The 26470-nt window shown below is 38.3% G+C and overlaps 1 protein-coding gene across 1 annotated transcript in view; it reads right to left on the reverse strand.

Moving 5' to 3' along the window:
• The window catches only part of BLNK (B-cell linker), a 31562-nt gene continuing 5092 nt past the window's right edge, over positions 1-26470 (reverse strand). The window contains exons 2-22 of the mRNA XM_009710008.1: positions 26217-26273; positions 24120-24169; positions 23108-23148; positions 22067-22223; positions 20675-20844; positions 20083-20164; positions 19226-19306; positions 17760-17785; positions 17182-17210; positions 16767-16862; positions 15942-15984; positions 13470-13497; positions 13092-13164; positions 12464-12494; positions 11355-11397; positions 10491-10569; positions 9991-10022; positions 6938-7017; positions 3289-3372; positions 2117-2272; positions 1-759 (exon numbers count right to left, since the gene is read on the reverse strand). Of these exons, the coding sequence (XP_009708310.1) occupies positions 640-759; positions 2117-2272; positions 3289-3372; positions 6938-7017; positions 9991-10022; positions 10491-10569; positions 11355-11397; positions 12464-12494; positions 13092-13164; positions 13470-13497; positions 15942-15984; positions 16767-16862; positions 17182-17210; positions 17760-17785; positions 19226-19306; positions 20083-20164; positions 20675-20844; positions 22067-22223; positions 23108-23148; positions 24120-24169; positions 26217-26273 (1558 nt within the window). The 3' untranslated portion in view covers positions 1-639. The remainder of the gene's footprint in view (positions 760-2116; positions 2273-3288; positions 3373-6937; positions 7018-9990; positions 10023-10490; positions 10570-11354; positions 11398-12463; positions 12495-13091; positions 13165-13469; positions 13498-15941; positions 15985-16766; positions 16863-17181; positions 17211-17759; positions 17786-19225; positions 19307-20082; positions 20165-20674; positions 20845-22066; positions 22224-23107; positions 23149-24119; positions 24170-26216; positions 26274-26470) is intronic.

Consider the following 26470-nt stretch of genomic DNA (forward strand, 5'->3'; position numbering starts at 1 on the left):
TTGACTTTACAACATTTTTCACTTTATTTGCACATTTGAAAATACAAACAAAAATATTAATGAAACAGAGTAAAGCTGAGGAAAAGGACAACACATGTCCATTAATCTAAAACATTCAGACAGCTTTATTGCCACTAATCACATGAAGTACAGTCCTATTTTCAGCTTATACACAGCAGTACATTAGGCTGAACTGCTCTAACTTCTGTGGCTGTGCACTTTACAAAGAAATTTCTGAAAGCAGTGATCCGTGGTAAACGTAACAAACGCAAAGAGTAGATCGCTGTGGGTATTCTCATTTTTAAAGTGAAAATGTCCTACAGGAAATCTATCTTCAAATAGCAGTCAGAGAACCAGGCTGTGGTGTGCAGTTGTTCTTCACGTGACTTTGAACACCCATGTTATCATAGATGGAAATCACAGACGAGAGGCTATCTGCTTTGGCTTCTTGTGTTCAATATGAGTGCTTTTCTGATAAAAGTGACACGGGGTTGAACTTCATGAACGGCATCTCTTAGTAAGTGCTCTCAAAGAGTATTTTCCATCATTTTGGATTTTCTTCTTTTAATACCTGCATCCACATGTTTTGGGAGGTTGAAAAATGATTAAAAATGTCTTCATTTTGGCAGTTCAGTTTGATTAAGAAACTCTTACAATGTGTTTCAGTTTCGTTGAGTCTTTTGTGTTGTTTTGGCTGTCAATTAGAACCAGGGAGGTACGCTGATGATTCTCTACTATTTCAGCAACACTGTCAAAGCGCTGTGTAGAGAAAACAAAAATTAATTAGTTGTGGCTTCCTTTAATGCTCTAATATTGACAGTAATCACTGCATAATCTTTTTCTCTTTGCTTCTCCCACCATTGAAGGGAATGGAGCTATGACTGTTACCAAGTGAGATGCTCTGCCTTTTTGCAAGAGCACTGATCCTGCTCTTAGTCCTGATTCTAAACATTAAATTTGGACAATGGAAGATACTGTGGGCACCAGCTGTCTCATCTCATGCTCCTTTCCATTTGTGATTGCCACCTGCACAAACTGAGCCACAAGGGTTGTTCTATGGCATATTAAACTGGCACCACTTTCAGTTTACCTTTATACCAGGCTGCAGACTGTGGCAGTTTGGAAGCTGCTTCATCTGTGGTTCAGACACCTCAGAGCGAAGGTGATCTCCAGGAGTAGTATGGTACAGACAGCCAGTGAGAACTGTTTTAGTTACACAATTTTAATGTTTGTCACTGTAAATTAACATCCAGAACCTGCTATGTCTGTTGCTTTTCCTTTTAGTCAAATACAGATTCTGAACTATCTTCCTCTTTTCCTCCTGAGGTCATTTTTGACCCTTTGTTGAAGGCCAGATGAGCTTCAGACTATTATTTATTCTGTAACCTTAAACTGTTGCATGGGAGGCAGGTAATTAGGCTAAGGCAAGCCTACTTTCACATCCTTGAAAAACCTACTCTGTGCAGTGATAGCAAACAGTTTTTATTGGTATTTGGGTTCCAAGATTCTGTTTTGCTGTCAGATTAATTATCTGTGTGGTAGAGTAGCCAACCAGTGATTTTTGCACTCTAGAACTAGAGTGAAATGTTTTTTTTTTAATGTGAAAATAGGATTAAAAGTACTGTGATTATCATTTTTGATAGAGGTGTGGTGTTTTTTTTCTGTTTAGGTGGGTGAGTGGTGAGTTTGGGGTTGGTGTGTGGTGGTGGGGGTTTTTTGGGTGGGTTTTTTTTTTTGATCCAGTTTGGGGTCTTTTTGTTTTAGTTCTTCTTTTACGATTTTCCAAGGAACTTAACTAGAGTCTTAGGTGAATACAGGACTATGAACAGCTGGAGAATTTATCTGGCAGCTGCAGCTCTGATCCTGCTAGCTTTTCAAAACAGTTCTATGAGTTTGTTTTAAACTTGATCTGTGGTTTTAATTACTCACAGTATGCAGGAGCTGATGTTACACTGGTTTCTCTAGCTTCATAAATCAGTCATTATATAGGGTATACTTTTATCTTGATACATGAAGAATCCTTTTGGTCATAGTGGAATATATCTTAATCCTTGCTTATGAAAGATACATAACTGAAAACTGTTCGGAAACACCCCCAGCCCTCCCATCATCTCACCTCTTCACCACTTTTTTCTCTGCCCAGTGCATATTGTCTTGTTGATTCAATAAATCGTATAGGAATGTTGTATACTCTTCTGTTGTAAAACACAACCAGTGTGTATGGTTGCCGTGAATCCTGTCCAGAACTCTTTCTTACTAGAAAAGATCCATCCTAAAGAAAGAAAAGTAGTAAGTATATTCAGCTTATTTTTTCCAACAACTTTGTTTTTATCTTAATATTTTCATCTATATTAGCATTAAACCCTTTTCTCCCATTAGAAAAACTGTACAGCAGGAGAAGTAGCATGTGTTCCTGCTGTTTAGCAGTAACTTACAAAGGTGTCATTTAAGAGTTGCCTTTACTGCTGCCTGTTCTCTCTCAACCAGAGAAAGAAAAAAGAAACAAACACATGGTGGCAGCCACCTGTTGGAGTCCACAGATTATTAGGAAATGAAGTTACTCTCAGTGGAAGTAGGTAGGCAAGAAAGCAGCGAGAGGTGGAGATGCTGTTTCTCCAGAGCTGTAAAAAGCACTCTGATAAAGACAAGCACCTACAGCTACTGACACTTAGCCCAGTGCTCACTAGCAAGCAGTAGCCTACACTGGTGATAACCCCAGTGCTCTGCCCCTTTATCCTGCTTTGTGGAGTTAGGCAAGAGTGGAAATGTACCTGTGATGCTCAGGATGCAACTCTACATGTTACTATTCTCTTCTGTGACACTAGCTTTTGTACACAGAATAGTTGAGAGAACTCAAATTCTCCAAATACCTAAATGCATAGTGTTGCCTTTTCAAAATGCATAGCAGCATCAGCCTTCCCAAACAGTAGCTGTTTTTAACATGAGCCATTGGACAGTGGTGGAGATAGTTTAAAAGTCACACGGCCTTCCCTTCCATTTTAATGGATGCACATGCGCTATCAGATCTTCCTCAGCTCTCTAGTCTATAATAGCTTTCTCTATAGTGGACCAGACTTTGAGTTACACTAATGCAATTTTGTCTTGGGATGGAAACTATAGTTAAATAGTTTCATCACAATAACTTCATGTTTGACAGTATATCCATGGCACAGTATTCTGACCAGTTCAGAATACAACTGATGTTCTTAGAATATTTCTGGTTGTATTTTGATTTTTTTATTTGAAGATTTTTTTTCATAAAATAGACATTCTTTTAAAGTGACCTACCTTGTTTGATTGGTACAATGCATCTTCTGCTGTTTTCCTATCACAGGTAGCAGCATACCATGCTTTATGATGAACACCAGCATCCTAGAAAGAGAGAAACAGTGTTTCACCTGTAAAACAATAATGATAATAATAAAGAATATGGCCTGTAGTGGAGTTACTACTAAGTAACAACAGCTGTGAAGAACTCAAATGCAGAACATTTTAGAAAATACAGAACTTAGAAAATTCTTTGCCAAGAGCTCACTGTTTTTGTTGGATAGAGGTCGGACAAAGAAAAACTACTGTGTCAAAACAGTGGTAACAGATGTGTTATAGAAGGCTGATATAGGACAGAAGATAGATACCCTGAGGAAAGTAGTCAGGTTCAACTGGAGGATAGTTTGGTATTTTTAAAGCAGGAAGCTATTCTAGTATAACTTAAAGAGGGTATCCAGGAAATGTTGAGGAGTAAATTGACCATTAACGATTTAAGTGCTGCTCAGCTGTAGGCTAGCCAATGGAATATCCACACTTGGTAGGCATCTAAGCTTTGGTAATGAAGTTTCCCATATACTCAATGCTATTTGTGAACGTGATCATGATTGCCTCCATCTGGATAGCACTGAGGTTGGATTGTTGGACTAAGTGCATCTTTTGCTCTTTGTGTTGTTATTAAATAAGGACAAATGGATGGAGTCCTATGAAATTCTGTGATTCTAGAACAGGAATAATTAATGTCCTTACTAATACAGCAGTTCAGACCTCAGTGCTTTCACCTGAGACATGAGATACAGATTCAGTTCCGGTTCTCTGTTGGATTGAGTCTGAATATATCCTTACATTTCAAACAGTGCTCTTTATCTAAAAGGCATAAACCTATGTTTACTGTGGAGAAGGATTATATCTATGACAGAATACAAAAACGGCTTATATTTTATAACATATCTCTTAAGTGTCTCATTTCTGTATGTTACCCCGTGTTAACACCTCACTAAGATCATCTTCCTTCTCTCAGTTCTGTGAAATGCTTGGCAGTGTTCTGTACAGTAGATGAATTTAACCTGTTCTTCCAGTGGAAAACATGGGACAAAGGACTTCATGGATGGGGGCATAGGTGCAGACCTGAAGATACAAGGTAGAAAGACTGGCACCCTAAATATAGGTGGATTCTGTTTTAGAAGATAAAAGCTCTCACAGCAAAGAAAGTACAAAGATAAAAAGATGTGAGGAGGTGATGGCAGTTGGGAGCAAGTGGTATGAGACTGTAATTTGAGTAAGAGAAGGAGTGGTAGAAAACAGGGTAGTAAGATGATGCAGGATTGAGCATACATTTGGGAACAGGAATGGAGTTTAGGGGAAAAGTATGGGGGATTTTAAAGAAGTATGAAAAGAAATGATACTCAAGGGAAGGACAAGATGAGGGATTAGAAGCAACATGAAACCTATGCATTATCAGACTTCAATAGCTAGAAGATTAACTGGTAGGTTATAAAACCAGCAATCATAAAAAGTGAGCTCTTGCTGAGGAGGTTGATGCAAAAGCTAACGCAAGTGGAGAGGCTATAGAAATAGTACTGAGAGTATTTCCTAATGAATGCTTCTGGGTATTAACCTTCCTGGTTAATAAAATGCATTTTCACACAAGCTTTGTCACCTCTGTATAAAACAGATTAAAGATGAAGTTGCACATTATGGCTGAGCTGGTGTAGCTGGCTTATTGCTGCAAAAAAGGGAATGTCTTGGCTTCTCCCTTGTGCTTATTTTGTTGCTTATCTGATTCCACAGTGAGATAAATCACTTTAGTGATCTATCAGAAAAAAATTATTTCCTTTTTTGTTTTGTGTTTGTCTGCCAGGTTAGTTTTCTGTCAGTTTAAGGAGTTGGCCTCAGCCCACTGCATGATCAGAGGAACACCAGAGAAGTCTGTGGTTGTGGCTGGGAGGGGAGTTGACAGCGAGGAGAGGGCGGAGCCTCCATTGTAGGGGCATTGCACTAAATTCTTAGATTGGCTCAAGCCATAACATACAACTTGACCTCCAAAGTTCTTCCATGTATTTCTTGAGTCACACTATTCATTGGAAAAAAGATAGGATGAGAGGAATTGCAAGTATGCAAGGTATTCGGCCACTTAAGAGAATGAGCCCAGTAAACCAATCTTTGTTCAAAAGAACAAGGAATCAACTGCCCCTAGACCTTTCTTCTAGTGCTGTGGCCTACAATCTGGAAGCAGAGAGCTGCTGCCAAAGTTTGGATGGGAACCAAACAAATAATGAACCTTATGGGCATGAATCATGTCTGCTAGGACCTGCATTGTGCATGGTGCTACAACAAATGATACCAGCGTACATAATTGGTGGGAAAATAACACTAACAGATAAATATTTTTTTTTTAAATAAAATGGATGTTTTATTAAGCTCTGGTTTTGCCCATGGCTGTTATATAAACACTGCAAATGTAATTGCTACAAGCTGTTTATTTAGTGTCTGCTGGATTGTTTATTTGAGAGAAATTTTTATCATAAATATCCAGTATGACACACAGTCATAATTTTTCCTAGAACTTAAAGCCCTTTGTGTTCTTCATTGTTGCATTATCTTTGTCATGTCAGGCTTTAGAACATTTAATGTTATTGACTCTACATAACAGAAACTTTGTTTTGCACTCAACAGAACTATTTTTACCTTGTTTGTGACTACTAGGCTAATAAGAATGGCTTCCTGCATTTTGTAGTCTCCCTTCATCCAAAATGAGACTAGGGAATAGCACTGAAATGAAAATAACTGCATTTGCTTAGATTATTCAAAGCTTAAAGTTGCAACCAAACACAGAAAAAAAGAATTGGTCATAAACCTGACAGCATTAACTGTAGCGAGAAGAGGTCTGTTTAAAGGAACAGAAAGGAGTAGGACTTGAGAGAGACTAAAACATGTAGGGACAGGCATCACAGCATCCTCCAAGAGGGGCAGCAGTGACTTTCTTCTTGGTTCTTAAAACTTTGCTGACACCCCAAACCATAATACATAGGGCAATGTTCATAAAAGTGATTCTACCCTCTGCATCCTGCAGTGTGGGGCCAGTCAGCACAGCATCCCTGTTTCCACATAAAAACTTCTGGGATTTCTTAGCGCATTGCATCAGTGCAGGCTAATGCTAATAGCTGCAGATGGCTTCATTGTATCTGCTTGGTGCACATTATTTTTTTTCAGGACACTGTATGTACAGCTATTAAGTTAGAAAAAAGTAGGCAATTAAAAACTCTTTATAGCTATCTATATCAAAGACTAAACTTAAGTACATCACCACAGATTTCATTGTTTTAAACAATGTCAAAGTAGTATGAACTGGGGAGTCAGGAAGACCTGAAACTAAGAAGCTTTTTCAGGTTTTGTTTAAAGTGACTGGCAGAGTGCCAAGGTTTGGTATAATGCTATTTACATATTTTTCTACAGCTTGTTAAAGCTCTCCTATGCTATATGTTCTAAGCATTCTTTTTGTATGAAAGCTAACATTCAATTTATTTGTGCTACAGAAAATCTTCACTGCAAAAGGGGACGCGGATGCCCTCCACAAAAGGAGTATGATTTTCATTTAGAAAGGGGGTAGGGGCGAAATACTACTTTAAAGGATAAGAAGATTTCTGTAATGTGAATTTAGCTACTGTTATACCTGGTCTGCAGTACTTGAAATAGATGAAATATTGCTGTGAGGGGAAGTACCCAGAGAACGGTTTGCAGCTTCTGGCACTTCTAGAAAACACAAAGAACAACATGTGTAAGTTTTCAAAGTATGTTTGTTATGCTGTAAGAAATTGATTTGTTACAAGGACTTTGGAATATCTGGAAACACTTGACCTTTGGTGTCACTCAGGAAAGCTAACTACTGTAAATGGATGGGCCCTGTCTAAGTGCCTGGGACATTGGCCTGCTCAAAAGAGGAGCCTTGCTTATGAAGAGAGAAACAGTTTAGTTAACAACTTGGTTAATAGCCAGAGCTAGACTTAAAATGCAAGAAAAAAAAAAAAACAAAGTGAATCAATGTAGCAACAGATAAAGAAAATGAAAAAAATGCAATGCAAAAAGCACTCAGTCCAGTGTGAGAAGTGGTCATACAGGTGAGGGAGTCAGGAAAACAAATGTAGCTCAGAGATAATTTTTCACTAATTCAGTCCCACTGAAATATTTGTGTATGTGTGCAAAAAGTCTAGGCAGCTAAATAGAGAAGCAGAGCTAGTAGGAAAGATTATGAAGCTTAATTATAATTCTAATAACAAAGCATAGTAGAAAATAGCTATTAGGGCTCAAATACAGATGTCGAAGAATTTAAGAAATTGAAGGGAAATGGTTGAGTAGTGTTGCGTAGAAACAATATGATAGAAATATGAGAAATAAGTATAGATAATTGTTTTCTGGTAAAACAGAATCTTGGTCAAAGATAGTATAGGTGTCTGCCATAGGTACTTGTGATCAGAGTTGGGTACAGATCAATATCATTAAACTAGAGAAGATAGTTGTAGATGTAGGAAGTTGACTGTTACTTATTCTGTTATTATGGGAGGTTTTATTTCCTGTTTGTTGTACTACTAGGGAAAAAAAATGCTACTATGGTTGTTAGCACTCATCTATTCCTGGACACGATATTTTGCAGACTGCTTTATCAAATCTTCACTAATGTAATTCTGATTTACATTTTAGTTTCACAAAGTGATAAGAATGTTACAGAGGAGGTCAATTGAATTTTTTAATTCTGAGTCACTGTATGGAGTGGAGAGCTCAAAGACACCTGCATGAAGTAGGTTTAGAACTTCTTTTGTAGTAAAGATGCAACTGTCTGGAAGCTGTATTCCAAATACAGGTGAGACACTGTAAGGAGCAGTTCCAGCTCTCAGTGAATGAATAATCACCTGAAGGCAGCTATTAAGAATTTTGGTTTTTCTGTTCAAATTTTGACTCACCAGCTGCAAAAGCTACAGCTGAGAAGTACATTGTATGAATAAAGTAAGAATTGCCAGAAGTTAGGCTGAATTAGACTTTACAAAAGGAAATTAAAATAAGTAATAAGAGATTCCTTAGCTACGTAAAATGGAAAAAGAAATGGGGCTGTCTGCAGTAAGAATTTTATTGCTTTTAAAGATAATCTAGGTACTAAACCAATAGTAGTTCCGGTACACAAATTGAAATTGAACTGGTGGGCCCAGATAATCTTTATCCCAGGAATTTAAAAAACTGGCACATTAAATTGGTAACAGTTATTTTAAATAAAATTCAAGACAGGGTGGTACCATATGGTTAAAGAATATGAAATAATTGCTGTACTTAAAGTGAAAAAAAAAAATGACCTGAGCTACTACAGGCCTTTTTGTCTGACTGCATAGAACACAAGGCCCTAAGAGAGAATTTGAAGGAAAGAACATTAAGATTTGGAGGCGGAGGTAGAGGTACAACTAGCAAGAGAAAACCTGAAATTTACCCAAGTAAATAAAATGTTATAGCTCTTTCATAAAATAACAGAATTCTACAAAGAGGGAATATGGTACTGTACTTACTCTGGACTTCAGTAGAGCATTTGATACTATGCCATATGGGAAATTAGTACTTTTTATGAAGATGATGAAAGTTAGCACTAGGCTTGTTTCGTGACAAGGAAGAGCTGGCAGGTTATGCTGAAGGGACATAAGTGATTGGGACCAATTGTGTCTGTGATTAAGTTGTTATTGGACCTGGCACAGAGTAAGAGTGTGTTGAAGAAAGTTTACTAATGAGAGCATCATTTAGCACTAAATGACCTTGAAGAATAATTACACTTTAGGGATTAATAAGAATTTATGCAACAAGTTGTAGCACATCAGTTGTGTGACAAGAGCAGACAAACTTGAGAGCATCAGTCTATTGCATGAATATCAACCATTATTGTACTTCCACAACATACGAGATGTTTGCTTGATGTATGTTGCAAGTACATTTCCAGGAGATGGAGAGAAGTACTAATAACAGCATGTAAGTTTAAGCTATACCACATGCAGATTTATATGTCCAATTCTCATAATCCATTTACAGTGTAAAAGATACATTCAGACTGAAATATGTGCAGAAAAGGGCTTGTAGGAAGGTCAGACAAGTGTCTGCTAACAAGAGACTAGAAAAATGTTAGATCTAATTTACACTTCTGTGCAAAGAGAGTTCATGTACATATTAGCCAATTTGCGTTTAATTGTGAGCTGAAACAAAGTCTCTCTTTGAAAGTGTTACTTACAGAAGAGCTTTAGCGTTTGCCATTATAAAAATACCTTCTTTTTTTTCCCCTGTGGAGAAAGAATAAATTGCTGGATGCAATAATAATCTGTCTGGCTTCTAGGCAACAGAAGCTTGGAACAGCCCAGAAATGTCATATTTAGGGTTCTTCTGTGGCAAGGAAGATTGATGAGATCTTTATTATGATGGGAACTGACCCAAACTGCCTTTGGTAGAAATTTCAAGTAGTCACAAATGGGAATGAAGCACCCAATTTCCATTGATTTATACAATGACCCTGGCATACTCCCTTAATTTTACTAGCTGAGCTAAGCCCCTGGATACTTGATCTCCTCTTTGTATGCATTACAGAGACAAATGTTAATTCCAAACTAATGAATATGCATGGCATCTTGAAATAATCTTAATTCAAAGATTACTTTGAAATTACAGGTTAATCACATTTTACTTCAAAATCTGAGTTATACTTACTTGGCAGAATTGAGGACTTTTGGAGCAAAGGCCTGAAATAAATATCAAGAGATTACAGAAAGGTCTGAGGAGATCTACCCAGTTCTGAAAAATATTAAAACAGTATATTTGAAGCATGCAGCGGTAAAATGTGTTCCATCTCACCCATTTGTCCATTGAGAAATAAGGGCCAGATACAGGTATTTAAAAAAAAAAACCCCAAAATTGTATCCCACTAGTAGTACTGATAATTGGGAATTTAAACATCTGATTTAAATCTCCATCACCTAATTAGAGATTAAATCCTCTCATGCTTTTTGGTGGTGGTTATAGTATTTGGCTGCATTAGCCATGTTTTATTTTTTGCTACTGTGAGGCTTCAAGAAACATGACTTTCAAAAAGCAACAGAAGGCTACAGAGAAAACAGTGCTCCCCTTTGAACTTCTGACACCTGTGTTCAGACAGAGCAGTAGGAGCTGGTGCATTGAAATATTCAAAAGATGATGAAAAGGGATTTTACTTTTGGGCACTACTTGGAAGTGGTGGAAGTGGAAGCTCTTGGCTGGAACCTCGTCGTCGTTCTGCTGCTGTAGGTTTTTCTGTAGTTTGAGACAACAAATTGTAAAGTCAAGATTTCTTCAGAAAGATAATTGTCCCAGATAAGAGAGTCCCAGTAGTTGAAGGAGGGTTTCTTCTATTATTCTAACTTCTGGGGTTTTTCCTTACGTGGCAGCTTGCCATCCTGCTGCTTTCTTTATTAACTAGTGGCATACCACCACATTTCTAGGCAAACAGCTGTGCTGTGAATGCCTGCAGGAGCTCAGTGGGAAATTTGCCTTCCGAGAGGCGAGCAGTGCGACACAGGGGAGGACGCTGGGGCAGGCTGCCTGCAAGACCTCAGCCAGAGGAGGTGCGGCTGGCTGGCTGACCTTACCCTTGTCTTAGACAGCAGCTCCTGCTGAGTTGGTGCCTGGAGGAGTTGCTTGCACAGAGGCAAGATGCATTTTCTGCCTATGCAAGAGGCTGGCTCTTGCCAGGAGTTGGCTCTGTGTGAGGTGGTTCTGACCGAGTTCAGAATGATGCGCTCGCGCTTTGCCTCCCTTCCCCCTTCTCCGCTTTCAGGACTATACGGCACATTGCTGGTCCATGATGTTGTATGCTACCCTGCCAGTAACCTCAATAATTTTACTGTGACTGCTTTTAGAGAACAATGATATTCAGTGCAACTAAGGCTGGCCAGATCCAGTTCGAAACTGCTAAGACCAAACCTCCTCAAAAACCTAGAATAAACTGAATGTGGTGATTGTTTGTTTCATGCTTTTAGTAAAAAGAAAACTAAATTCTGATAAATGTCAACTTTTTCACAGTAGCAGAGATAATTTACCTTCATTTGTAGTTAAGATCTCTCTGGAAGGTAAACATGGTTTCTATAATAAAACAGAAGGAAACTAAATATTAAATGGCATGTCACTAGTACAGCAAATTTTTATTTTTTTTTTTAATACTTCTTGTGAACTAGTTTACATTTAGAATTGACAGCATCCTGGAGGGATTAGGAGGTACGGACATCGCCATTCTGTGAAGATCCTCTAGTTATATGACCTTGAAGCCTCAGATTTTGCAAAGCAGATTTGGAAAGAATCCCAGTTTGTGTGTATAAATAGATGGACAAAAGTAAAAGTAATATCTAGAGATACGTGTTGGTTTTTTGGTTGTTTTTTTTGTGTGTGTGTTTTGTTTGTTTGTTTTTTTAACACCCATCACTAAGTTTATGGTGTAAAAAATGGTTTGTTCTTATCTGAAGTCCAAAAATGAAGAGTCCATCCCAAATACTTGCAAATCAAAGTTTCAGTATTTTCATCTTTGTCAAGCTATGCTCACAAATGTCTGAACACATTCCTTTTTACTGAAGGTTAAGCTGTCAGTTGCCCAACCTTCCAGTTTCAATTTTTTTTTTTTCATTTTGGAACAACAATAATAAATTGTTAGTTTTGAAACATTTTTCAAATTAATTTCTTTTCTCTCACTTTCTCCCACAAGAGGTTTTGGGATATTTTTCTAATGATGAAATACTTACTGAAAAACCTTTGACAAATTCTGGTAAAATCCCGCACCTTTCTTGAACTATCACTCTTACAATAAATCCATGTTCCCCATATGCAGCCCTGTATATTTCAGGGAATCCTTCCAAATGGCCTGTGTTCCCATTTACTTCTCATTTTATTCAGTTCTTGCACTGTGTTTGTCACATCCTGGAGTACTGAATCCAAACACCCCTTTAATCAAAATATTTTTCTACTTGAGCTTTCTCACTGCTGCTTAGTTCCTATAACAGCACCCAAATATTTCCTTTCTTTGTAACTCTGTTTACCCTATTCTTTGTATGCATTTATGTTGTACCCAAAGTCATGATAAAATTAAAATAAAAATTACAATAAATTAAAAGTCACCTGTAAAATTATAATTTGATTATGCAATTACAAGTCAACTTACCAGTGAATTTACTGCATTAGAAGTTTTCTTTCTGCACATTGGAGAAAAAAAAAAAGTATGGTTACTTAGCAGATACATGAATTCATTTAGCAACTAAGCATTAGGTTTATTGATTCCCCAGGTATTTCTGGCCAAGATGGGATGCATCTCCTTATTGGATAGCTGTAGCAGTTGGGGGTGGGGGGGGAAGTGTAAAAAAAGAATACGGGTATCAGATGTAATGTGGGTACTCAGGAGAGGTATTTATGATAAGCAAGGAAGCTATACCCTGTCTAATACTTACAATGACAACTTGGGTGGGGCAGAAGAGTTTTAATGAAAAACACAACTTTCTGCATTTATAGGCAAGCACGTGCTATTGCTGCAGTATGTGACTAAATTAAGCAAGCCAGCTAGCATCTGCTATCAGTGGCAGGCAGTGAAGGGCAATGCCACTGGCATATGAACACTGTTCCTCCAGAAATAACAAAATAATAGCTTGCCTTTACCTACTCAGGATATCTTTAATGAACAGCAATAAAAATTACTCCTGAATTGTGATTGCCACAGGCAAGGATAGGAATTAGCTCCTAATACACCTATTAACCCCATCGCCATCAAAGAAGTAGTTTTATTATCTTTTACTCACAGGCCCCTTGGTAACGGAGATGGAGCTGCTCCAGGGGGAAATCTGGATTCTTGTGCGTTACTGAAGCTATGATCTAGAGATGCAAACAACATATTTAGTATGCAATATTTGCTGTATCTGAACAGTGGATTTTCCTCACTGCCATTTCAGTCTTAATGTAATAAAAGTAACAAATATTCCTTCGTTTAATTTTTGTCTTACTATGTTTTCACTCTGATTATACTAGAAAACAGTTCAGTAACATTTCTTGCTTATTGCTGACTGTTACAGATAAAATTTACACTGACATACTCAACTACATGCTATATTAAGGTCACCAGTGACATATTGACAACAAATCCCTCTCATATTGCCGTGTTTTCAGTACAGAATACTTACTTTCATTATTATTTTTTGCTTCATGGTCCTGTAATGGAAAAATACTTTAGATTTGATAAGAAACAATTAAAAATTAATTATTATTAAACTGGAAGTGCTTAAATAATCTGGTCTTGGTAATCTGTGGTAATGTTTAAAGAAATATTTGTACAGAATGCACATAATATCCAGAATACTTTTCATCAGCTTTTACGATGGCATTCGAAAAATTTTAGCAAACATTCATCTAATTTTGAACATTCTAATAACCCTGAGATTGCTTGTAGTATTGAGAAAATTGGCCCTGAATTTTGCAGCAAGACCTTTTGGTTCATGTTTCATTTCTAAGCTGGAAAGCAGAAATTTTGCAGCAGATTTGAATATACTGAGAACACATCTTCCACTGAACACTGAGTAGACTGTCTTTTCACCATGCTAGAATTGAAGCGATCCAACTAGTTTCCCAGCTTCTTTCGGAGATGCTTTCTTTTGGCTCCCACTTCTTCTCTTTTAGAGAATCAGACTCCTATATGATAAGTACCTTTCAAAGAGGCACCAGTTATTAATTTGTCCATCTTCAACCACCAGGTTAATGGCTTTTCACTAATGTTGGTCACAAATGCATCCGTTCTCTAGTTGGAGAGGGGTAACCCATCATCCAACAGTTGAGGGAGTGAGATGTGGAGAAATTTTTCTCCCAGTCAGCCCAGGCCTTTGAGAGGAACAAGGGTTACAATTCTGTTAACATGATCAGTAGCGGTTAGTGTTGAGAATGGATGGAATGGGAGCAGTTAACAGATGTTTCAGTTATTGTTTTGCTTTGTCAGTGTGCATAGTCAGGGATGGAAAGGCACAGCACAGCACTGGACAAACATTATGCTCATTATCATGTTTTTGCTTAAAACCGTAGGGGCTGGCCACTTACACAGCAAGCAAAGACCCAAAAATTTGGACTACACTGGGTAATTCTTTCCTAGGCTGACTCTTGTGCCAAACTGGGTAACTGCAAGTACCCAGGAGCTGAACATACCCATTGTGCAGATAAGTGAGTGTTTGGGAGCTCCATCCTTGGTGCTGTAACTAACTCGATGCATGACCCCAGCAAAATGGTAAATCTGTCTTGATTCTCTGAAAAGCTAGGATGATACTCATCTCAGAGGTAAGCTTTGAGAATGAATTAATGGAGAGGTTTCAGCTGCAATATGGCACTCAAGTCTGTTCTGAAGCAGCAGTATTCTTGTTAGTGCTGATCAGAGAATGGAATTTCTGTCCAACATTCTCCCTTCAGAAGGATTTTTTTTTCTTTTTTTTCCTAATCTTACATTGTTAAGAAAAGCTAAGAAATCAAACTATTTCCTAAAAGAGAAATCCTGGACTTGGCACCACTCAGGAATTATTCAGCATCTTACAGGATACATATCTAAATTGGAAGAAGGCTGTGATGAGGTAGAAGGGAAACTAAAACACTGCTGCTGTTGTATGTAGAGGTGTGCAACCCCCACCCCAGAAATACTTGGTGTATCTAGAAATTTAAGGATTGAAAGTAAGACTATAAGATATTCTTACACCACCTGCATTATGTTACCATAACATCAAATGCTATGGTATGACCCCAAATTCCTAATTTTAAGCATCTAATTTCTCTATGTAGTTATTGGTAGACTGATTATTTCTTAAGGACCGCTCACAGCATTGGGCTGGGGCAGAGTTTGATGCCCACAGCTTTTGGCACAGATGCCCATGCAGTTACTGTCACCCTGTTTCTTGGTAGTTTGCTCCTCATGTGCACCCTCTCTTGTGCTGGCACGTCTGTTAGTAGAGCTGTCGTGCAGAACAATTTATGGAATCTGGCTGAAAAAGAACCATTGATGCATTTGCTTTTGCCCGTTTGCTGCAGTTAGACAAGTTTCCAAGTAGTTTGCTTCAAAAAACCTTTGTTCCAGCACAGTGGAATGGACAGACTAGGGACAAGAGTAGAGGAAGAAGAGGAATGACTTAAACACAGCCTTAAGAACCCAAAGCTTGTAATTACTCCTTCATGGACTGCATTTTCTAATGATACTGGCTACTCAGGCTACCCAGTCTGACATTTTAGAAGGATTCCATTTTCAGAAAGTATTAATCATTGATCATCTGAGAGGAATGAGGCTCAAGAAAGGTGCTTCAAATTGGGCAAAATCGCCCGTTGCTACTGAAAGTAAGGTTCCTGGAGTTCAACTGGTTTTTTTTTAGTACAAGAAATTATTTTTGTGGACTGAGACATATAGCCCTTACAACATTTGAAGTTTTTCTTGGATCAATACAGATGTCTAATGGTCTTTTGTCTAAAAGATTAATAGCCACATTTACAGTATTAGATCAATCTGACATTCAGAGTCATCTGTTTCTGTTATTTAATCCAGATAATAAAAAGCATCCATCTATTTATATATATAAAACACAGAACAGCCTAAGTTTAACACATTCTTTTATAGTGGCACATTAATTACTCACTGCTTTGGGATGAAGACGATTTCTGGGAAGAGGCAAGATATTTCTGGAAAATATACACAATAAGTTAAGATGAGCAGGATTTACTTATTTAATTGCTTGGCTGAGATATGCATTTCAAGATCTAGAGAGGAGGAAGTCTGCAGTAAGTGGATTTAGTTGTAGCTATGCACCGTGGCAGTGGTTGTGGTGATGCTGTGCTGTTAGTGTGGAACTGCTCTAGAAGAACTTCTGCCCTGGACCTTGGGTCCCCTGCGGCTGTGCACAGGACCTCACCAAACACCGTGACACACACAGTGTTGTGGATGCCACCTGCTCTTCCTGGGACATATGGCCTCTTTTGTAGAGCAGTGTCCTAGAGATGAGACAGTAGTTATGAAGCAGCTTCCTACACTTCTGGGGACAGAGTGAAATAGGCTGCATCCTCAAGTTTCCTTTGCCTATTTTCCTCCAGAGACTTGGAATATAAATAATGGATTTACTGTGCCCAGTTTCTTTACAAGCAATCCTGTGCCCCATCCTCTGCAAAACCATCTCATTTGCAGGTGTGCAGTGATAGCTAATAGGACTTAAATGGGCTTGCAGAGTTTTTTTACCCCTGCACTGGATCCCTAAAGGGATATTCAAGAAAATAGTACCCATTTAGCAAACTGGCTTGAGTACAGAAGTTCATAAGGAAATTAGAACTTTCAATTCTTACCTTGTCCCAACATCCCTAACTATTTGTGTATCCTGACAATTGCTTATTGTCTGAACACTACACAATAGAGAGGAGAAAATTTTGTCTCTGCTAATATTTTCTATTGATATAAGCTGCTATTGACTTACCTGGAAGTATCCAGCTTAGGTGACTCTCTGGTCATGCTGTGCATGTGGGAGCATTCCGTATTCTGAGCAGGCATAGACGGAAGTGGCTTAGTGAACCTAGTAATAAAACATGAATTAAGAAAGGGAAATTACATTTAGCAACAGTGAATACAAAGGCAACCTCTCTTTCTCCTTCCCTATCTGCTCAAAATTCTAAAAAGTACCCTTAAGAGGTATTTCTTTCTAATATGTGTTATGTTTGGGTTACTGAAATTAACATAGAAATGGATGACAATCTGTGTAGATAATCTAAAGAAAGAGAATTACTATATGTATATATTCTAGAAAGAATTATCAAATATATAGTGTCTAAATGACAAAATATATTTTCTGACAAGTTTTAAACAATGCACAAACATTCATAGCAATAGGTTACCTGGTTACTGGTGGTGGTGATGGTTTTTCCTGTAAGAGAAAATGCACTGAATTATTCGGTCACTTTTTATCTCATAAAATACATTTGTATGATCCTGTTTATGTTATCACAGCAGTATCTTATTTTTGTGATTTCTACTAGAACTCTGCCTGGTAATCTGCACTAGGATGGGATAGGCAAGAAGTCACCACTAGCAAATCTGTGAAGCCCTGAGCACACTGTTTTGGCCATGTGTCATGTCAGTACCAGCAAATGGGAAGAAAATGACTGTGTCGAACTGTCATTGTTCCTTTGCTGCAGTTCTGCTTCTGGAAAGCACTCCCTTAGGCTGCTGCTTCCCAGACTGGATCACTATTGCACAGGACTGGGAAACTTCAGCCCCTTCCCATTTACTCTGTTCTGCAGACCTTTTGAATTGGTTTGCCAGCTTTTCTGTGAGGGAAGTATCAGAAAGTTTTAAGTGCAGACAGATATTTGTTCCCCTTTTTCCCCTTTAAAAGACTGATCAACTTTTTTTACAAACACATTTGTGCCCTGCCTGAGGGCAATGCAAGTCATAAACTATAGAAAGGTCTTACCTCTTCTTCAGGAACCTCATAGACTTCTGTAGAACAGGGAGGAAAAAATGTGTTCTTTGGTTAGCAAAAACGTACTGCATGTTACCAGAAAAACGGATCAGAATTTGTATCAATTGTACTTCCACCTCTGGAAAAATAACTTGGAGAATCTGCTCAGAGCTTGATTCTGCCTCCAAAACCCTGGGGTAGCTACAGCCCTGGTCTTCTAATGGGAACTTCAGGAAAAGTCCCAGGAAGTCTGATAAACAGTCACTGTATTAACCAACCTCCCCCCACCCCATAACCTTTTTTTTGTTTTTCTTTTTTCTCTCCCCTCGCCCCCAAGCAAGATGAATGCTTGTGTTTTGCAAACCTGGGACAGTTTGGAAAAGATGTGTTATCACACCTGTGGTACCATTGAGCCTTTCCTTGACTCTCAGGGAGGAAGAGATTGGGTGAATCATAAATACAAGCTGGCTCATTTGCGTGGCCAGTGTCCATCCCTGAACTTTGTCCCGCAGGTGTATTTTAATTGACAGATATTAAAAGCCAAAACCACCAGCATCCTTATCTAGGTCCAGTTTCTTCAATGAAAATTGAATCGTATTTCAACAAATTTCATGTCAGGCTGCATCGCTTTTATTGTGCTGAAAAGTGTCCGAGTTCCCACCAGGGGGAGATGTTTTATTTTTTTAGTAACGTCTGTCAGGGGCTGGTCGTTGCTCGACACTGAATCACAGACAGGCTAAGACCGGAAAGGACATTTTAAAATGCCTGAGAAGTAACTCACAAAATCTTAAGTCATTCAGAAAAAAACTTTTGTAGTTTACGACTGGAAAGCTAAACACATTGCTGATGAATATGCAAAGACTTTTAAAGAACTGTGTGATCAGTCTGTAAAGGTTACATTCCAAGTAATTAATGAGACGATGATGCAAAACAACTTGGAGTTAGCACAGCTAAGGAAGATTAAGCAAGTATGTCTGCACTTACAAAAGCAAATACGATTCCTCTTTTTGCTTCTGCTTTTGTTTCTTTTTCCAAATAAATCACTCTTTATAGAACTTAAATGGGAATATTGTTATCACAGGACATGCAAGACATCAGCCTATATGGAATTTCTTTAAGGTTGAATCTTGATGTGGTTTTCAATTATTGAGTCTTGATTTCTATAGTCAAATGGGATTACTAACATACTGAGTCCTATAATTGTTTTTGCTGTATTGATCGATCTGCGTTCCTCCACTACAGCAAAAGACTAATAAATTAGTTTGGGGCAAATGACTTGTTCTAGTTTCACTCATGCTTAAAACAGATCTACTATTCAAGCTAGAGAAAAAACCTGCTACAACACAGAAAAACCTAAAGGGGAATCTATTTTTGTTTTACTGATGTCATATGGTTTGTGTTGTGAATACATCAAGCATAATTTAATATTCCTCAGTCTTAGATTTTTTTATTTTAACAGTGATACAAACTCCACATACCTTGAATATCAGAAGTAAGAGAAGGCTTTGGAGAAGTAGGGGGGGCTGACTTTGTTGTCTTCATAAATCTGTTCACAGGAGCTAAAAACCATATTTTATTCATATACGTATATACTTGTATATGTGTGTGTATATACACATATGTACTTTTATATATACACATATGTATTAAAAACTAACAATGTAACATTTATACAATAATAATAAATATAAGTAGGTCCAAGTGATAGCCTTTTTGTGTGACCCTGAACAAATCAACTGAGGCAGAAAGCATCTCTCATTTTAAAAAGGAAAAATTATTCAGTGTTCACGCCTTGCTGAGTAGGTTTGATACTGTCAGTAAAGTCAGAGAGCAGAACTACACACTCTTCTCTATTTTCTTTTCACCTTTGGACTCTAGTAGTTCCACTCTCCAGATAAATATACTTCAAATAGCGAGGTTAAAAAAAAAAGAACAAAGAAAGATTCAAAGTCTGTCTTTATCTACTGAAAATGTAAAAATGCTTGTTCTTCTCCTGAGGCACTTCAGCAAACAGAATTTTAATGCTGTGGATCCCTTGGATGAGGAGGGAGATCACATACCATGAAAAGCTTCCTGGTTGTACAAGGACTAGACTGTGAAACAGCTAAGTGAGAGAAGCAGGAATTAAACATGGTTTCCAATGAAGTTAAAAATAATTCTCCTTGGCCTTGATATGGGCCAAAGGAGCCAACTGCCTTTTTGCAGGCTGCGTTCTGTTTAATAGCTGCACCTCCACTCTCTGAACCCTAGAAATAGACATTAATTAGATCCCTTTTTTCCCCCGCTGTTGTTCCCAACAAGGCAATAATTATTAGCTTAAATGGCTAAAACTCACATCTTGTAGGTTGAGACATGCTGCTTTCTGTGGGTTCAATATAGTTATCGTCGTCATTGTCCACTGGCACAATATAATTATCCTATGAGAAAAGCAGGACAAAAATCTACCAGTTAAACCTCCATCATATCAACAAACTGTCGGGATTGAAGCCCTGGCAGCAGTTTACAATAGTTGCCATTTCAGAGTGACTGCTATTTCAGACATTTATCATCCTACGTGGACAGGGTTCCCCAAGACTGAAAACCCTTTACCAAATTACTCCAGTTCTAGACTGGTGGATAAAAGCCCTCCCTTCCCTTTAGTCCTCAGGTAGCCTTTGAGGTTGCGCTCTCTCCACTGCCTGCAGCTTGTTATAGATGAGCAGAAACTATTCTGTGGTCTGAAGAACCTCCTCGATACTTGAAGTAGGCAGATATCCCCTAGGAATCAGCATGGTACTCCCAGGTCACTGTTCATGATGTACAAAATGATTTGTAACATAGAGGCTAAGAGAGACCAGGCCACCGTATTGCTGTGTAGTCTATCTTATGACTGGTCCAGGGTCATCAGTCACTTAAACTGTCAAAACAAGTATATCTATAAACATTACCTCATCATCACTACACTCCTTAGGCTTCGGTGGTACTTTTGGTTTTGCAGCAGATGGCGGCAATATCAGGGCTGGCACGGATGGTTTCTTTGGTCTGGACATGGCTGGACTGGGCGTACTTGGGAGAGGTTTGTTGATGGGAGAAAGCTGCTGGTGACTGGTGCGATTGTCTTTTAATATGGAAGAAAACAACAATTTTAGTAAAAATTACACATTAGCCTCTGGACCGTCTCCTACTACCTGTGCAAACAAGTCTTTACTGTAGCTGCAGCTCAGGTCAAAAGGCAGACCAGAGTGTATGCTGGTCCTGATGTTGAGACTTGTGTGCACACTGGTCCTATTTCATCGCTCAAGGTAGCAACCTAGTCCTCTGTATCAGAGCGTGGTTAGACGCTGACTGTTGTATGAACAACTGCTTAACTCCTTGGGGAAAAGGTGATGGCTGGATGGTTAGTCCATTAGTTAGTTATGTCCTGTGCCAGTATGAGCTTTGGTGACAGAAAGTAAGAAAGAACGTATCTGACATAGGAGAAAAACAACTGTTACACAGCACAAAGGGTGGGACTAAACACAAATTACACCAGGTCCTCTGGGGTGTGTAATTTTAAAAATTCTTCCCCTTTTCAAAGAACATGTAGGTGAAGTGCTGATAAACTTCGGTGAGTACATATGTGGTATTTTAGCACTTTGATGATTATTCTATAACCAGTAACCATCTTGTGTCTTACAAAAATGAAAGCAGGCATCATGACAATGTTTCTTTTCCCCATGGCTCAAATCATCATCTAACTGAAGCTAACTTTGATTCACTTCAGTGCAATCTGCCCATGGTTGAAAAGAATCAAAACAGAAAGAAAAAACACCTTTATGCTGGACTGATGCAAATAAAATCTTGATCCTGTCCTGTTTTTCAGGATATTTATCCTCCTCAGTACCAATCTTGAAGGACAATATGGAGTGAATATTTGGGCTGCTTTGTCCTCCGTTTTACTGCTTTTGGAATAATGATTTCAGATACAGAAAAGATTAAGGGACCTGTCTAGTCTTATGTGATTTATCTTCAATATGAACTCCTGCATTAAAATATGTGGATGAATCTGGAGCCAAGCTAGTGGCCTCTCCCATATCTTTGCATGAATTTTGTAGCTAGTAGATGTCTATTAAAGTCTCTAGGACACATTATATTAAAATTCTAAACATCACTACCAGAAATACTAACCTGTTTCATGCTGTAATAACAAATCATACCCCTGAAAGCTGAAGACCTGATTGTCAGAATTAAAAGCAAACTCTTGAGGAAAGGACAGGTTAGTTCATTTGAGGCCACTTTCTCTTCTGGTACTGATAAGTAAGCAATTATCAAGCTGACATAGTCAACTATTCCGTAACTACCTGCATATTCACCCCTAGAAATAGGGAAGGCAGAGGGAATCTTCTTTTTCTCCTGCTCACTTGGAGGCGGCTCATAGCTGTCATCAGGATTCTCTTCACTGGGGACCACATACATCTCAGAGTCTGAGTGGTCATCCGGATTTTCATAATCACTGTCCTAGAAAGACAGAACTTCCCATTTTTCATCTCATAACATACTTATGGTTTCATAGCAGCGTATGACACAAATATCCTTGCACGAGTACAATTAACTAAATTAGGAGAATTTATCCTTGAAATGGCACATTACACGCCCTTTTAGTGCTCCCTCTCTAAACAAATAAGCACTCCCATCTGCCTCCCCTTCTGCTCCTCCCAGGGGCTTCCTGCTCCCTGTCTCCTTGCCATCTCCAAGGGGTCCTTTCATACCAAGAGCTCAGTCTTCAAATTATGGACCAACAGCTTGTTTCCCTTCACAGGACAGTTCCTTCCTAGTTCCAGCTGTGGCTCTTGATGTGTCTTGTCACTTCCTCTCACTTTCCTATTAAAAGGGTACTCAGGATCTAACTCCAGAAGGAAACTAGTCACTTCAGGCTGATGGTCATACCATTACTTCACAAGGCTGATGACCATGACTTGCTTCATTCTAATGTTCTCTAAAATCTTCTTAGAAGCTTTTCATTTTTAGGAAGAAGTACTTTCCCCTCCTCACTCCTCCCACCCTCCCTCCTCCAAATAGAAGACCTTACTGGTTTCTGAAATTATTGTTCAGTTTGAGAAGTCCCTCAAATTGATGCTATGCGCTTACTTATCCAAAAAGCTTAACATCCATGGCTACCACTGACGGTGCTTCTGAGTGTACTTCTAAGTTGAATGCAAAAAAATTGAGTAGCTAAAAATCAGTCGCTGCTTGTAAATAATGCTGATGTAACAAATCAGGTAACATTTCAGTAGTATTAAGTTCAACCACAAGTAGATGATTCAAAAATAAACTTTTATTATTATTGCTTGTGCTAACTTGTTGCTACAGTAACCTCCTACTACCCCAAAATATGTACTTACAAAATCATCTGACCATTGTTCCTCTTCATTGTCTGCATGTTCTAAACCAAACATTAGAGTTATTTAAGGAGATGGAATTGTGAACATAAATGTTTATCTGAGACTGTTTTTTCAATCTATACTTACCATATTCAGTTAAAAAAGAGTGGTTAAAATTTCCTAAACTGTTCAGAGCAACACATCTGTTTGGACTGAATAGTAAATTAAATGCCTGCTTCCTTGTTTTTGATAAATTATTTCAGAGCTGTTGGAAAAAGCATTAGAAAATGGCAAAGCACACATGGTCTGGACAGCAGAGCGTGCACTTTACCCAGAGTGTCCTGCTAATGCATCTCATTTTTAAGTAAAAGTAACAACTTCTATGTAACAGAACTATCGCTGACCTCTGGGCCTCGCACTTTGTTGTTTCTCAGTTAAAACTCCAAGACAGCACGCTAATTACAAGTGTATATATATACACAACAGATAACTTCCAAACTCTGTTCTGTTTGCTTCGGTTTTCGTATTGCTGTTTCCTTAACAAGGTAGCAGTTTTCTTGTAAAAATGGACATGAACTAGTTTGTGGGCAGTGCTGTACAATAAGCAAATATAGTTCTACCTCTAAGATAATTCATGATGTCATCATTGTCACGTTAATAGCATTAGGTTTCTGCATCTGTGATGATCCATTTGTTCAATCTTCTTCCCCATTTACTTTCACATCACAATTTCTGGCAGAGAGGGACTGGATGTGATTTCTCCTCCATTGTTAGAGCAGCTCACATGCAGAACCCTGGTAAATACTGATTTTGAAAGAGCAGCTACTTGCTACTCCTTCTTCATACTGGGACAAATTGCCACGTTTTGCTTACCTCTCATTTCAGAGGTGTGAACTACCTTCAGAGTTGTTGATAATGGTATACTGTTCTCTCATTAAAAACAAATTATGAGGAAATGTATAGCTGAAATACCATTAGCCTTATAGGCATCAAATATACCCAGACATGCAGTTTAAACTTAATACAACCTTACCTGAAGCATAATCCCTTTGTGGTAGACTTGGTGGAGGTTTTTTTTTCAGCCTGTAAACAATAATTATTACATTTATGATCTAATAAGTAACATTCACTAGAAGGGAGCATTAGCCAGACACATAAAAAAAGCTGATAACAAAAGATACCTGCAGCTGAAGAAATACAGCTTACCATCAGAGGTGCTTAGCAAATAGCTGCAGCAGAATGCTTTGAAAAAGCTAGAAACAGGTAAGAAATTAGAATCTAATCTTTCTTGCCCACCCACCATCCTTTTCATTTCCAATGCAGAAACAGATAACATAGGGGTCAGAGATAAATGCACGTCTACTTGAGGATGAAAATCTGTTCAGGCTCACAGAGGCTTTGCTAAGACTATGGCATAAGAAAGTGGTGCACCACTCTCCAGTCATATTTTTGCTTGCACTTTATTTTCTGATTAACGTTTAAATGTATACCAGGTCTCTCAGGGCCACATTCTGTTTCCACTTACTATTATTTTATGCTGTTATGCCCTTTTTTTGGTCAATACAACGGCATTTGTGATACTAAATGAATCAAAAGAAAATCTGTAGAAATACTGAATGGATCTTTGTGGCTTTACCCATTTATCTGTATGTGCACGAATATATATATTGAGCAAACAGGAGTATACATATATGTGATATATGTGTATACACACATATATGCGTGTACTCCTGTTCATACATATATATGGGGTGTTGGACTAGATGATCTCCAAAGGTCCCTTCCAAACCTGACGATTCTGTGATCTGTGTATATATGTATGTATACTCCTGCTTGCTAAAGTGCAGCAGTCCAGAGAAGACATTGAATTACAGTCAGTTGATATATCAATTATTTCATTACCCTGTAAAAAAAGAGAAAAATTTGGGTTTAAAGTCAAAACAATGGTGCATGTGGGACAGAGGCCAGGCTGATGCATCTGAAGAGGAAAAACACCCCTTTGCTTTTTGTAGTCATATAAAACATTAACACAATTTACATTAAAATGACTCTTCAAAGTGACTTTTGAACATTGTCTGACAGCTTCCCTGTAGCACTGACGAGACCTCACCATGGACCTGAACCTTTGTCTACTGAATTCATGGTTTCACTCATTCGTCAATCAGGTCCTAACAAATTCATTTGCAAAAATAAGCAAATTATTTACATAAAAATTGTCCACAAAGAATTTAAAATGTTTTCTTGTGATCTCTGAGCAACAGCTATGTCTACAAATTTTGCTTTACCACAAGAATTTGACACTCAGTATTTAGGTCCTAAGCATGCAGCTTAGGTGTCACTGGTACCTGAACAATGTAACTCAGGGTGGTGGCATGCTGGCACTAACACATCAATTTACAAACTTCTCCTGTCTGTTCTGAGGAATGCTTTGGCTACTTTTGAAATGAATTCATGTAGTTCTGTTTTTCAGATAGTCACCAAAAGAAAGCATATGCATGAATCAATGAATAAATGGTGCAGGCATTGCTAAAGCGCAAAAAAACCCCAAACCAAAAAAAACTAAAACCAATGTAGGCATATGATTTTTGAAGCATTTATCTGTTCTGTTCATTACAAACAACACTAATGATGTATAGGTGCCTCCTCTGAGTCTTTAACTTCCTGCAGCATAATATAACTTAGTGTACAAATAGTAAATTAAAAAGCATTCTGAACAGCCCTGCTGTTGTCTTGTGTCCAGGTTAGCACAGGCATGTTAGAAAGAAAAACCCAGGGCCACTGCCAGGGCACATCTCAAGTCTTAGGGAGGGTAGACCAAAATCTATTAATATACTTTGGAACACGTCTGTCGTGAGCTGTTCAGAGATGGTGGAGACTTGGAAAATAGTGGAACTGAGGCAATAGTAAGAGACTGTCTGGGTCACAGTGTAAAGTATGTGGCTTAAGCCACGTTATACATTTCCAAGCTGCTAAGCAGAAGACTTCAACACTTTGTCCCAGGCCCTGTAAATCCTGGCAGTGGCCCCAACAGAAAACGTAAATATGTTATAATGAAAGCATACGAAGCACAGAACAGAGGTCTGTGCCTAAGCAGCCTATCATGCCATTGTGCAGCTCCAAAATAGCATACCGATCCCAAGTATCTTTCCCAGTTTTGCAAATTAAGGCCACTTGTTCATTTTGGAACCTGAATATCAATAGAAGAAAAGAAATAATGTTTCTGTCACAGAGCTGAAACAGTTCACAGCCACATCTATACTTACTAGAATCTCTTCAAATATGTTATTTATTTTAAAATTCAAATCCACTTAAAAAAATAATTCTCACTGTATTGGTGTGATTCACCAAGTGCCAGAACTGAAATCCAGGCTCTTCTGAAGTCAA

This window comes from Cariama cristata, unplaced genomic scaffold, assembly GCF_000690535.1.
Source record: "Cariama cristata isolate BGI_N322 unplaced genomic scaffold, ASM69053v1 scaffold30371, whole genome shotgun sequence".
Lineage (NCBI taxonomy): Eukaryota > Metazoa > Chordata > Aves > Cariamiformes > Cariamidae > Cariama > Cariama cristata.